The sequence below is a fragment of the Phaethon lepturus genome, unplaced genomic scaffold (assembly GCF_000687285.1).
Source record: "Phaethon lepturus isolate BGI_N335 unplaced genomic scaffold, ASM68728v1 scaffold53270, whole genome shotgun sequence".
Taxonomy (NCBI): Eukaryota; Metazoa; Chordata; class Aves; order Phaethontiformes; family Phaethontidae; genus Phaethon; species Phaethon lepturus.
Genome location: NW_010515145.1, coordinates 1 through 14,393, shown reverse-complemented (window position 1 = coordinate 14,393; position 14,393 = coordinate 1). Strand labels below are relative to the sequence as shown.

Genomic DNA, 14,393 nt, shown 5'->3' with positions numbered 1-14,393 from the left:
GCAGGAATTATAAAACAGAAATTGTATTACCAAATAAATATTTCTCAGATGATGAAGGGCTCGTTCATATTATACTAAAGAACAATTCTGACATTGTTATTTTAAATGTGATTTTATCTAAACTGAACCTACCAAAACAGGTTTAGAGGCAATATATCCAGAAGATGGGGGGAGGAGGGACAGTGAGAAAAACACACCACCAAAATTGTGATAGCAGACACCATAACATTGAATTATCAACACATACAATACAAAGTTAACATTTACCTCTTCTTCCAACAATAAAATGCAACAGATTGCATGCAGAATACTCAGATCATTAATTTATTCCTCTTTCCACTTCCCTGATTTTAAACTAAAAGTTAAAATAGCCATTACGGAACAGAAAGGAAAAAAGGCACCAAAGGATCATTCAGCTGTTCAAAAACTTAATTTTGTGTATTTGTATTTATTACAAGATCACCAGATAGGATCCTGTAAAGTTTCCTTTGGAGTCTTCTTGTCATCAATGAAATGCTAAAAGGACAAAAATAGTGAAGCTATTCTCTATGAATACAACAAATCCTTTTCCATCCCTGCAGCTCAGACACCATTCTCTATTCCATGATGAACTCTTGTTTTCTGAGGTGCTTCAAGGACAGGTTACTTCACTTTTTTAACAGCTGAGTTGCACAGAGAAAGGACAGACAGAACAATCCGGGGTGTCTTATCTACCACATTTTGCAGTGGCAACGAAATGTAATAATTGTCTTTGGAGGTAGAGATGAGAAGGAGACAACAGAGGAGCCTATTCTAGCCTCTGACAACTTCTCTTTAATGTGGGTGCATACTCACCAAGCAAGTTAAATATAGACAACATCTCATCCATTCTATCAAAGAAACTTAAAACTCTTTAAAATTACTTTTTCTTAAAAATCCTTGATTTATTGAATTTCATCAAAAATGCAAAATGCTTGGAATTGATAAAGACAACTGAACCCCAGTTGCTATCAGTGCTGAGAAAGCACCTCCTGCAGAGCAAGAGTGAAGTTTTTGCCCAGAGACGAACCTTCATCACTTTCATTCTGACTTAATCGTACAGATCTTTAAGGGGTTGTTAAATAATTTGGCTATGAAATCCACAAAGAATGCCTTTCCTTCACAAAATGTGTACTTGTAGTCTTCCATTAGAGTAACTTTTCCCTTTGATATCATCATGGAAAAACCCTTGCTATGACTGATCATTGATGGTAAATACTAGTGAGACAGAGTCAAGTGTTAAGAGCTGTAATGGCAGTCAATATATGCTCAAATGCCAATGATAAGAGAGCCAGGAAAAACATTTTGGAAAAGCCATTCCATAGAACAATAAGATGAAAATAGTATATTGAGGAGATAATCAGACCCAGGAAAATTACAAGTTCTGCTTTCTTTCATGACCACTTCCTACGCTTCCATCTCGTTCCTACTCCTCAGTATAGAGAATCCTGCCTACTTCATTACAGAGGAACTGCGATTTCCTCATCTTCTACAGTGATCAATAAAAAAAAAACCCAGAAATGAAAAGCAAGATTTTTCACAGGCAAATACTCAGAATTACCTCAAAACTACAACTTGTCAGTAATCCAAAATTTGTTCCATTTTGGCATACAGACATGTGCCCAGAGTATCGAAGAGGCAGGAAAAGGTACAGTGTGTTTAGCTGGTCTGAATAAACAGACAGATAAAATACAGCACACAAATTTGTGCACTGAAATACAGAATGGTAAAGAATATTTCTGATGTCAGTAAGGATCCTCCTACAAGAAAAAGCAAAGGCTAGGAATATAAGGATAAAATAAGAAGACTTAACATAGTTTTTGGCCCCAGGACCGGAAGCCTACTTTCATTTAAAAAACATTTTTAAGGATAAAGTGGGTAGGAATGTATCAAAAGCATCATAAAAATACACCTCACATATCATTTGACAAATTAATAATCCTGCTTTGAAAGCAACAAAGAACACTTACTTTGTGATGACTGTGATTGTTGAAGGCATCTCTCACTGTTGCAGTGCTCCAGCCTGACTCTTCTGGCTTAATCACTTCACATCGACGTTCATGGGCCTGCATACATTCTTCACTGCTTTTACCCGTCTTTTTCCCATCAAGGGACACGTAGCCATTATCAGTCTCAGTGGATTTATCTATTGAGTTTTTCACTTTCTTAGATCTATATTTGAAACAAATATAAGTATTAAATCACTGATTCTCTCAATTGTTTTCCCAGCCTAAATCAACCCATGTTTTAGTTTTACTACTAAGATGACCACAAACTAATAATACTAACACTTGATGCAATACTTGCAAATATTTCATCTTGTAAATACCCATTATCCTTTCCTAAAATTGTTACAGAAGAAACTCTCAATGTCTGAAAGAAAATTATATCATTAGCTACTGAAAGAAAAGAAAATCTGTTTTCAAACAAAAACTTCACAGCAACTTTGGCAACAGAAGAACCACAAGTCTCAAACAAAACAAGAGGTATGCTGAAAGTTTCTTTGAGTACTATTAATTCAAAGCAAGTATGCCATTTCCTGAAGCTGCAAACAAACATGCTGTTTAGTACTCTGTACACAGATTTGTTGTTGTTTTAAATACACTCTGCTTATGGACAACTCTACTAAACAGAAGGTGATTTACCCTTTCCCGTATTATCTAGTAACACTGCTGGCAACATATTTCGATATATCTTACAAATACACTAATTAAGCCTGTTTTCAAATCACAAAATAAGTTTATGAATTATGCTTCAGTATTATTATTCTTAAGACTACTAATATTGATGAATAGTCTTCCATAACATTCTCTAGATGTCAAGGGCCTTATCTAGCAAGAAAAAGGCTTTCTCAAAGCAAACATTTGGACAATTACACTTCCAAATTAGAAAGTGCAGTCGATGAAGGAATGAAAAGGAATAGCAGCTTGCTATCTTATCGATAGAGACTACTTTAAGTCCTTACTTAAACTTCTCTATTCTCAAAGTATATTACATGGAAAAAAAAAAAAATCAGAAGAGCAATTAATATCTTGTATTTATTGGATTTCACTTGTTAGATTCCCAGAACACTTGTGAAAAAAAACCCCAGAGTGTTATAAATCAAATTTTCCAGATTTTTGTATTTTTATTAAAACACTGGACAGAGGTCATAAAACTATTAGGAATCTGTTCAACTGATCTTGTGCTCCTATGAGGGAATATGCATTGCCTTTCTCTTTAAGGAGTGTGGCATTCTGTGAGAGCTTGGATTACAGAGCAGAAGATTAAATTCCTCTCTAATAAGTACATCAAATGAATTGGGAGAATTGGAATAGTGGCCTTCACATTCCTCCCAAGATAAGGTATTCCACATATACAAGAGAGACCTGAACACAAAAAATGGCTAGGGAGAGCTGGATAAAATGAAAAAAAATTTTAAAAAGGAACAATTCATCTGTTGGAATGCAGACAAAATAATAAAGAGAAGAGACAATGTTACTGAGGTGTTCCATTCTCCTTTCCCATCTTTAACCTCATTCCACCTTCCCTCACCCCTTCCTGGAAAAAAGCTAACAGGATTTTTAATTTTTTTAAACCGAAGCTAACTGCTGCTCCACTTCTCTTGGAGGAAGCTAGAGAACTCACCTACTATGCCCTGACCTACTCCCAAAATTCTTAGTCAACTTTATTTCTAAATGAGTACAAAACCAGCAGAAACACTTTCTGTAGTTATTAAGTATTTACACGGATTAATTTTTATTATAAGCTTAGAAAAGTAAAGAGACAGCAAGATGCTTTAGCATGTGTTTTGTGGTAGAGAAGCAGTTAGTAAGCCTCCTGTTCGCAGATTACCAGTGTGCTAGCTCACACACAGAGTTTTAATTTTCTAGGCCCATGAGGAAGATCATCTAAAACATTATTGAGGCTTTTAACAAAGAGGTCAAACTATCAACAGTGAACATGTCAGAAAATTATTTCTGTGCCGTTCCATAATGTCACTGTTTAGCTAAGTTAATGAAGATAAGACAACTGATGAAAGAGAAAGCTTATCTTATTATTTAGTGGGAAAAATTGCTGTTCCATATCTGGAATAAAGCAAGTAACAGCCTTTCAGTGGCAAGTCATTGTAAAACAGTAAATTTCAGTAAGCTCAGTTGTGAGCACTAAGGAAGTACCACTAATACTAAATTATCTGCAATAAGCAGGAACCCAGAGAGGCTAATTTTTAATGCATTAAATATACTTTTGGCACTTTTAAAAAATTTCTTTTTAACAGTGCAAAAGGGAATGCAGTTCTCATCACATACGCAGTCAGAAAGACTTACTCCACAAGTTACTAAGCTGTATCGGTGGAGTAACAGGACAACTCTTCCATGATTGACTTGAGAAGTTTTTACACATTTCACATGAAACTTGAAAGCTGCTAGGAAGAAGTAGCCTCAAACAGTTGAGTAGGAATAGATAAGAGAAAAAGAGTATGTATGTATGTATAATTTGACAGGACTTCACTACTCAAGCAATGTTTAAGTGCTAAAACTGCACACAAATACTAGTCTGATATCAACTAAGGCTCATTTTGAAAAACAGACAACTTGACTGAGTCTTTCATTTGTTTCTAATGTAGAAATCAAAGTTATTTTTTGTAAGAATCCCTAAATTTAAGTGTAAGCCTCCAGCCAGAAAAGCCTGCATTTGGGCTTAAAGTTAGGCTTTGATGCGCTACACTGTGATAAAAGAAAAAACAACAATAACGAACATGCACAATACTTCCCTAGCTGATAGAAATGTATCATTTCCTAGAATTGATATAGATAGATGTACATCATATATACTTTTAATTCTAGCACGAAATTTTAAAAGTTGATTACAGAGCAAAACAGGACACCACCATGAATAAATCCAAGGCCTTAAAAAGCTTGAACGTACGCAAAAGCTAAGTCAAGAATGACTTTGAGTCTCAGTCATGCATTAGCTAGAGAAAATATTAAGAAAGATTTAAACCAAGTTTCCGGTAGACTGTAGATTTTTTTACTGTCAAGTATTCTATTCCCACATATTTTCACTAAGGTTGGTCTAAAAAAACCTCTCCTCCCTGTTCACACTGCAAAACTTTTAAATAAGGTACAATTCTAAGATTTCCATAATTGGAGTAAGGACACACACAGAGAGCAAAGTCCCAAATCAGTACTACATTCTGAATAAATCACCTATTTGAATATTGCCCTCCTTTCCAGTGAAACTAATAATTAGCATTTTCTAAATTGCCCCTGTGCTGGATTAAAGTTTAGAAATATAATTTATTAGTCAGACTGAGTTCTGCCATTTATTGAGTACACAGTTCCAGATCGCCAATGACCTGAGTGCAGGCAAATGGTCTAGCTACACAGGGTCTTGCCCTAAAGAACATAATTCCTGAGATTGATTTTGAAAACATGTGTTTAAGACCTATATTTAAAACTCCAGAAAATGGTATCTCAAAGTTTAATATATTTAAAAACTGCTGTAAATAAACACTAATGAGACATTCTAATGTGCTTATCTAAAGAGCTTCAAAATATGTCTTAAGAAACAGGACAGGTGTCACTGTACAGCTCCCTTGCATTGAGGTTTCCTAAGATTTTCTTCAGCAATGGTAGATTTTCTTCACCAAGTAGTTAATGTACTCAACGCTGCACTCCTGCTTACTCATTCCCAGCCCCGTTCTGCCTTCCCATTGTGCTAGCAACACTGTTTGCATTACCACAAAAAAAATTACATGAGGAAACTGATCTGCATGATCTCCCAGGAAAAAAGGTTACTTTTCAGCTGGATGAGTTCCTGATAGGGTTTATATGGCTCCAGACATACAAACAACTGTGCTTCTGCAATTGAAGAGATAACAAATGACTAAGGGCTACTTAGAGCATTCTCAGTAACTCTGTGCTCTTTATCCTTTGAAGATACTGTATATACTAAGTAGTCATCATTGAGCATTAACATCTATATATATACACTACCTCTCATTAAATGGTTTAAACAAGTCCTTAGAGTAAGTCCCACACAGCCTTTCTCAACTGAAAATACTGAGCCCAGTACGAGGGAAGGGAAGGGAAAAAATGAATCTTCCAACACTCGTTACTGCAGATCAGTATCTTCAATGAATAGAAAACATTCAAAAGTTTACAAGATTACACTCCAAACATACCAGAAAGTAATGCATACAGACCCAACGAATAGCAGTGTCTATTACCATGACTCACAGTTTGTCAAAGCTAGCTTAATCTACACAGGAAAAAGTCAAATGAAATCTCCTCTTGCATATTTTTAAACATTTTTAAAACTGCTCCAGAGTTACAACTAGATATTCCCAGAATGTAACATAAGATAAGCTTTACCAGTGGTTAAGAGCACACATCACAAGTATGACAGACGTGTTAGTGTTGCCATATTTAAGATGCAGCATGCACAACAAAACATCAATGTAATAACTTGCAGTATCCCTTTTCTCAATTCCATACTATTTTACAAGCATATTTTCTCTTGTTAATAGATGCTGATATGTAGCACTCACAATGCTGTGTGTATAGCATATCTTTAACCCAGACTGCTTCAGAATGTTTTTTTAAAAAACTTTTTAATTGCACAGAGCACTGCATTAGCAGATGGATCATTTGCAAAACACCTCTGGAATGTAACAGGCTTAGATATTTCTTCCAATCATTAGAAAATGTATCTTCAATGTTGATTTATAAACTAAACGCTGTGCCTATTTGAATCCTGAAGGCTTCTCCTTCAGAAAAACTGTGTGATTTGATGACAGTGATAAAGTCCAATAAGCATTCTCTTGGAGTAATAAGCAGCTAATGTAATAAAGTTAGAGTTTAATTTTCTCACTGGATTAAAACTGAGAAACTGAGTTCGTTTGTTCCTGAACGCCCACAAAGAGTACTCCTACATCAAAATATAATTTAACTAAATGTTAATTCAGTATATTTTCAAAATTATTGCATTAGTATTTGCAAGTCAAGAAACAACACATTAGTACATGTTCAAATACTGAGATGAGTTTACTGTTAAGAACAAAAACTAGATCAACAAAAGTTTAATGATTACATCAATGTTTACCTATTTAGAAAAGGGATAGTGCATCTCTAACACATACATAGCCTTGAATAAATACAAACCCTGATAAAAAGAAAGCAGCATGCCAGATATCTCTGAAGACAGCGCCAATACTGCAAGAGGTGCTTGTACCGTAGCTCTGCACTGTTCCCTCCTGTGTGTTATCTGTGGTACTAGAGCCATCTCCTTCCCTATGTACTTCCAAATGTGCTGCTTTCCTTAATTTCCTTCATCAGAAGAGATTAAAATTGGAAGGTAGCTTTATAAGTGCAATCTACTACTTCTATAACGTGTTCAGCAGTTTATGCATGCACAAACAAGCAAGATTTCAAAATATTTTGCTAAAGCTTTACCATGTCAATTTAATAAACTCCATTTAATAAAATTAAGTATAACACTCATTATAACACTTAAACCCAAAATACATTTCATTTCATCATCAGAGGCTTAGACCTGCAAACTTCACTACTACTCCCATTTCAATGGGACAATTCACTGTAGAAAACCATACTCAGTGAAGTGCTGGAAGGCTTAAGGTCCACATTTTCAGTAGCATCTCCTTTAATGTATGTTTCCCATAGAGATCATCAGTCAGTATTGCACAGAGTTCTAAAATTAAATTTTCAGTAATATATACTGTCACTCCATCACTATTCAGGTACAAACTGTTTTGAGGCAAAATATCATTCAGTGCACTAACATTCAAATAAAATAATGCATAAATTAGTCAATGCATAAAAGTTAAAGAGCATTGCTTAGGCACCCATTTTTGAAGTTTCAGATAAAAAAAGCACAAATTACTCATCTCTTGCAAAGCAGAGACTGTAAACCCCTACATTTTTTCATGCATGTTCTTTAGAATAGTTTAACAATCCTAAATGATAAGTACTTTAACATAGACTATACCTTCTTCTTTTACCCCCTGTGCTGGGAGGTGGCTTAGGAGTTCGTGTTGAAACAATCTGACAATGCACAGTTCCAAGTAGCAACATTAGCCATATTGGCCCAATTACTTCAGTCAGAGGTATATTATGTGGGCTTTGGGCTGTATAGAATAACACTACAGCAGCAACTGGAAAAGAAGTGAAATGAAGTTGAGTTCAATATTTGAAATGTCTGAGATGGCCAACTCGTTTATAAAGCTTTTGTTAAAAAGAGCAGCAGTCAGATGTAGTCCTTTACCTGCATTTTAGACCAACCCATGTAATTCTGAGAGGAAGGAATAATTGCAATGAAATATACAGTAACAAAGACTTAAACAGTTGCCTACTGTCTTAATATCCTTCTCTTCTTTTACACTTGTGGTATTATAGCTATTCCTCAAACAAAAAAAGGCAGAATGAAGTAAGGGAGGGGAAAAAAGCATTCAGAAAGCAAGATCTGTCATGAAACAACTTTAAATTAAGGTGAAACTTCAGTAGGAGACAAACAAAATGCAAATGTCATCCTTAACGAAGCGCAAATAACTTTAATTCTCTATCACCTATAACGATGCAGCACAATCCAACAAGCTAGGTGAGAGTAAGGCTCATCAAACCAGGAGCAGGTTATCCAGACAGGCTGAAGTCTCTCCGTCCTTGAAGATATTCAAACCCTGACTGGACATGGTCCTGAGCAACCTGTTCTAGTTGACCTCCTGCTTCAGGCAAGGTTTCAGACTAGACAGTCTCCAGAGGTCCCTGCCAACCTCAACTAGCCTGTGATTCTGTGGAACCATACATCTATTTCAAAACTGTAAGGACCAACAGACTTGAGACTGGAAACTTTACATTCTCTAGCAGAATGCATTTTGAACTCCATCTTCTAGTCTAAGGACAAAATTGCCCACATGGATAGACAGACATAAGTGCAACCCTGTCTACATTTCATATATACTTGTGTGTCTATTTTCCAGTAACGAGGAAAGATCAAGACAAACCATGTAACCTGTGAGGTAGTCCAGCTGAAGTGACCAGGGCTCCAATTAGCACTTGGGGCTGGAAAAGGAGCAGTTTCCAATTCCATAGTTGACTTTTGTAACCCTATAACCAGCTTTTCATATAGCCAACACCCACTCATTGCTCCTGTACCCAGAGCCCAACCACTTCTACAACTTAGAAATGTCTTTACAGGCTTCAGGTAAATATAAACACATTCAACAGGCATGGGGCCGACAGAAGAGGCAATCCCTCTCTTTGCTTATTCTATGTTCTTGTTGCTCTGCCTCTATGGCTTAAAGTGCTGTGTTCTGTAACTCAGCTGAGGGAAGCTGTCAAGGGAAAAAAAACCCAGGAACTCCAATAAACAATTCAGAAACAGAACAGGGGAATAATTCTCTGTACCTAACATCCACACATCCCATGAGAACTTGGTTTTGTTCTTGTACCACCAAGAAGTGAAAATCCCGTAATTTAGACTTACTCCTAGCACAAGAAATACATAGTACACATTCAACAGCTTTCACCAGTTCTCTACTAAAATTAATTGAAAACAGTACAACCACATATAAATTTAATGTGCCACATTCAAACACCTAAAATATACCACATGAAGCCATGTTCAACACAGCAGATACTTAGATACAATGTCTTCCACTGAAAAGAGATTAGACATGTTTTTCACAAAACAATCTTTAGCAAGGTAACCAGTATTAGAAACATGATGAATGTACAAAACAATGGAATAATTTTTGATTGTGATAATCTATTTCTAATTTCCCATCAGTCTTTTTCCTAAATTAAAGCACAGAACATTATGTAGAACACATAGCGTGTCTTTTATTACTATGCGTGGACTAAGTTTTTGCCATATGACATTTCTCAGAAAGACAGTATGCAATCAGAAACCTAACTTACTAAAAAACAAACAAAAAAAGCTACAGATCGTAAAAGGCACAGATAATATTACCTCTTTGTAAATGAGCTTATCCGAGTTTCTGACATATACGATTACTTTCATAAGGTATAAAGTGTAAATAAGTTGCCAATTTTGACTGCTACCATACAATTTGGATAAACATGTACTTTTGAGAACACACAGCTCCACAGATCCATGTGAAATGATTTGTAGGAGTAGGCCTCCACAAAATAATTCAAACTTCACTACAAGATTTCTTCTGTTACTTAAAAAACATTTAACAAAGCAGACTAATCTAGAAGAAATCATCTTCTCCCAGAAGATACAAATCTGTAGCCTGCAGACTCCCACCGTGAAGTCTCACACAGATTTAAGAAAATGTTACCAATCTCGTGATCTTTTCAGTAGGATGGGAGGGAAATCCAAGAATTTCTTTCTGCATAGTGTGTCCATATGCTGTAGTGCAGATGATCCTAGAACTGCTCCTACCAACAGCTAGGTCTTGGAACAGAATTTCTCACACCACTTTTAACTATTTCTTTACTTATAGTTATTTGGACTTGTACTTTCCTGAATTACAACGGTTTATTTTGTGAAACAGACACAAATGATTTAATATCACATAAACCAAAAAGCTGTATCAAAGAAAGCAACTATACATTTCAAAGACCAACAAGCATTTATTTTTATAGCAGTTAAAGCTTTGAAATATTGAGTTTAAAAACACATACATACATATATATATCTCACCACAATAAACAATCATTATATAACTATTAAAGTTTCTTGTTTCATACTTAAGAAATACACAATAGACATACACACTATAATTTCACACTTCATTTTCCTATGAGAATATAGAAACATTTTTAAAGTAAAAATGAGGTAATGCTATAAACAAAATGGATAAGGAGTCAAAAGAAAAAGGTTTTACTTCTACCTTAATTCATCGGTCTGTTCCATGACCTTGGACAAAAAAACATTTCTCTATAGTTCTCTTATCACTCATTTTGCTAATCATACTTTATACTAAAGGAAACCAATGCAAATAAAATCTGGAGTTTAAATCTACAGCCAAGCAAAGAATTCTTTTCTGTAGACTTACATAAATTCTAGCAAGTATCCTGCTAAAGCTAATCAATTTCAGAGTAATAATTCCAAGTAATGCAGTCCATAAATCTAAAGAAAATACTTCATAATTAAATAAAATCATTTAGCTAAACATTTATAAAGAAAATAGAGTCAGACCATTTTAAAACAGTGTCAGTGAGAATATGTCATGATGACAGAAAGTCCAAGCCACAACACAAAATTCAGATTCAGGGCAGAAATATGGCCACTGGAGTTTGAAGTGTTTTGTTGTTAAGTTTTCCTAATAGATTTTTTACTTTTTGGTGCTGCCTTACTGATTTTGTACAAAATAAATAACCCAGCACACCTTCTGAGTAGAATATAAGCAAAATTTATACAGAAGCACTAGATGGAGAGGCTTGAGAGGGCTTGTTTTAAAGGGTTTCCAATAAAAAAGTCAATTTAATTTCACTTACACGTACATTATAATCTCTATTTCAAAAACCATCAAAAACTCTGCAGTTAATTCAGCACATTTTAAATGATAAGCATTTCATATAGTTGGATTATAGCATAATAAGGAATACTATTAAGTCTTTTCCAGCATTTGTTAATTCACAGCCTCAGAAATATCAGAAATATTTTGTCACATTACAGACTATATGGATTAAGGAAATGATGCATTCCAACCATAACTTTAGCAAATCATAGATCCCAAGAAATCTGACGGGGGAAAAAAGTTAATTACAAGATAGGTCTGTAATTAATGTCCTAAAAAACTTGCTTGCATTCAGAATTTGCATTGTCTTTCTATTTTGCTGCTTTCAGAGTCTTATGAAGGCTCCACAAATTAAGTGTGGGTATATTTTTTAACATAAATTTAAGAATGGGAACAGAAAAAATTGCTATAATGGTATTTCTCAGAATAAGCCATCTATGAACATGGTAACAAATGAACTATAACTTATGTATTCTACTACCTATCAGCAGACTGACTAGCATAAGCTAGAAGTTCACTGCCTCTAATGTGACAAAATAACATATGGAAGAACAACTGGAAACTGGTCAAAGAGATCATCCTACCAGGCTGCACAATCTGCACACACCTTGGCAGGTTTGGCCTTGCTTGCTTCTTGATCAGAGCTCTTGATCTGCACGAATACCAGAAAGACCAAAAGGCAAAGACAAAATACACTGCCTAAGCCAAAGGTTTCTTTGATATTACTCAGTCCTGAACTAAATTAGATAGTCCTGGAAACCTAAATTATATACAGAGATGACAAACTAATATGTGTGCTAAATAAAGAAAGCCTGTAAGGAAATCCTCCAATTTTCAGCATGCCTCCTTTATATATGTAAAAGAAATACTAACCGAAATGCACATGCTTGGGACTGTGCCATTCCAGTATTTCAGAAAACACTGGAATGATCCTTAACAGCATAAAGTGAACCAAGTAACATACAGCAGCTTCCATATGGTTAAAATAAGACATTCAGTTGAAGTTGATCCTGTAATCCAACTCTACCTTGAAGAAGGTAAAGAACAAGCAGCCAGAAAAAGATGACCCTCGATGTCACTTGTAGCCACCACCTGTAGAAGAATGGAAAGAAAACAACTCTCACGATTCCTTTGCGGGTCAGAGATGTCCAAGGACTTTCAGGTTTTGCTTTAGCAAAAGCAGATCCTTTAAAAAAAGAAAAGAAATTTTGATATATTTCATTGTTATGGCTAATAATAACTTAGTTGTTCATCAGCAAAGTAGTTAAGATACTTATTTAAATGAGCAATTACTAAACATAATTATTTGAATAAATCTCGTACTTCCACCATCTCACTATCTCCTCAATCCAAAATCTGCATAAATTGTTGGTGCCACCCTGACTGACATCTTTAGGAACTTCTACAAATACCTAGATTTTGGAATATGTGAATAACAAAACATTGCCATTTCTTACTACGTAAAAATGATTTTAAAATTAATTATTAAAAATCATTCTGTTTCACTGAGGTATCAGAAACTTGATATGAAGCAACAGAAAGCCATATGAAAACTCCACATGCCCGTGCAGGCACAGCAGAGCCCTTCCCCGATGCAGCAAAGGAATCTAAAGCATCAACATCTGTAAATTGCTCCAGCCATGTCATTCAGGAAAACACAATAAGGTTGAGAAGTCTAGAGGAGTTATCTATCCAACCGAGGACTAGCCCCAGGAGCAGGGAAGCCACCCAAAGAATAATTTATCTTTGTTTCTCCTTCTACACCATTTTTCATCTCACTCATTCAAACATCGTCTCTCACATCCCTCCATTTCTCTTTCTTCTTGCAAACTCCCACTTCTCTGGCAGCTAGAAAACTGTGTAACATTTACTTTATGGGGGTATGACTTAAATTATGCCAAGGTTACTGCTTGCAAAGGGCAACTATTGTGTGCTGCTACGCCACCTCCACCTTGTTTACAAGCAAAACTGACATCGGTGAGCTCTGTGCTGGCACAGGTAAAACATTGCCAATACTGGAACTATTTTAATGCCAACTTAGACATCCATGCAGAGCAGTCAATTAAATGCTATTCATGTATATCACTATATTGAAGTGGTCTACTGCTGTTCCTTAATTCCTGCAAACATTCAGTTTTCCGTTCTGTTTCTTTAAAGTTCAAATGTTATTTGATTTTGTTTCTTTCTCTCACATTCCCACTTTAAAAAAGTGTTACACTGTTAGGTGATGTGATAAAAGCTCGTCTGCACACCCACAAAGGAGCTCAAAGAGACAATGCAGGAGGGGAGCCCAAATAATACCCAGCCCAGGTTCTTCTAGACCCACCACTGGAGCCGTCAGCCCATTGAAGGCCCATCTCCACAAGCCCGGGGAAGGACAGAGGCACGAGGGCAGGCGGGAATCCAAATCAAGGAAGGAGCACCTTGAGCACGCCCCTCCCAGGGCTGTCCCAGCAGAGCCATCCCCCCTTCCAAGGGTGAAGCCGTCACCAGGAGCCATGGGGCGCAGCCACCCCAGACCCCTGCCCAGGGGTGCGGGATGCACTGTGGGGCACGGGGAAAAGGAGCCCAGACTGCACAGGACTTACTATGGGATGTTCAGAGAAAAAACAAGGGTGGGAGAAAGGTGGGGTTTAGGCGATTTGGGGAGGAGCAAGAGCGGGGAGCTTGAGGGGTAAGGGGATAAAAAGGACTGGTCACGTGTAAATAGCTGCCGCTCGGTACGCTGCTTGTCTGGCCGTGCCACGCGCCTGATCAGCGCAGTCTGTACCGTCTTCTACCAAACTCCCCTAACCTCTGCAGGGCGAGGGGCAGTCTGCAGTCTGCTCTGCGGGGGTGCACGCGTGCAGGCTGACAGCCCGCCCCGGGCGGCAGAGGCTAGGGCACG

The 14,393-nt window shown here is 36.6% G+C and overlaps 1 protein-coding gene across 1 annotated transcript in view; it reads right to left on the bottom strand.

Annotated features, from left to right (window-relative positions):
* LOC104626981 (putative homeodomain transcription factor 2) overlaps window positions 1-14,006 on the bottom strand; it is a gene marked incomplete at its 3' end in the record, with an annotated part of 16,666 nt that extends 2,660 nt beyond the window's left edge. The window contains exons 1-5 of the mRNA XM_010295044.1: window positions 13,808-14,006; window positions 12,534-12,692; window positions 8,008-8,173; window positions 7,164-7,328; window positions 1,989-2,190 (exon numbers count right to left, since the gene is read on the bottom strand). Coding sequence (XP_010293346.1) covers window positions 1,989-2,190; window positions 7,164-7,328; window positions 8,008-8,173; window positions 12,534-12,692; window positions 13,808-14,006 — 891 coding nt within the window. The remainder of the gene's footprint in view (window positions 1-1,988; window positions 2,191-7,163; window positions 7,329-8,007; window positions 8,174-12,533; window positions 12,693-13,807) is intronic.
* Between the last annotated feature and the right edge of the window lie 387 nt (window positions 14,007-14,393).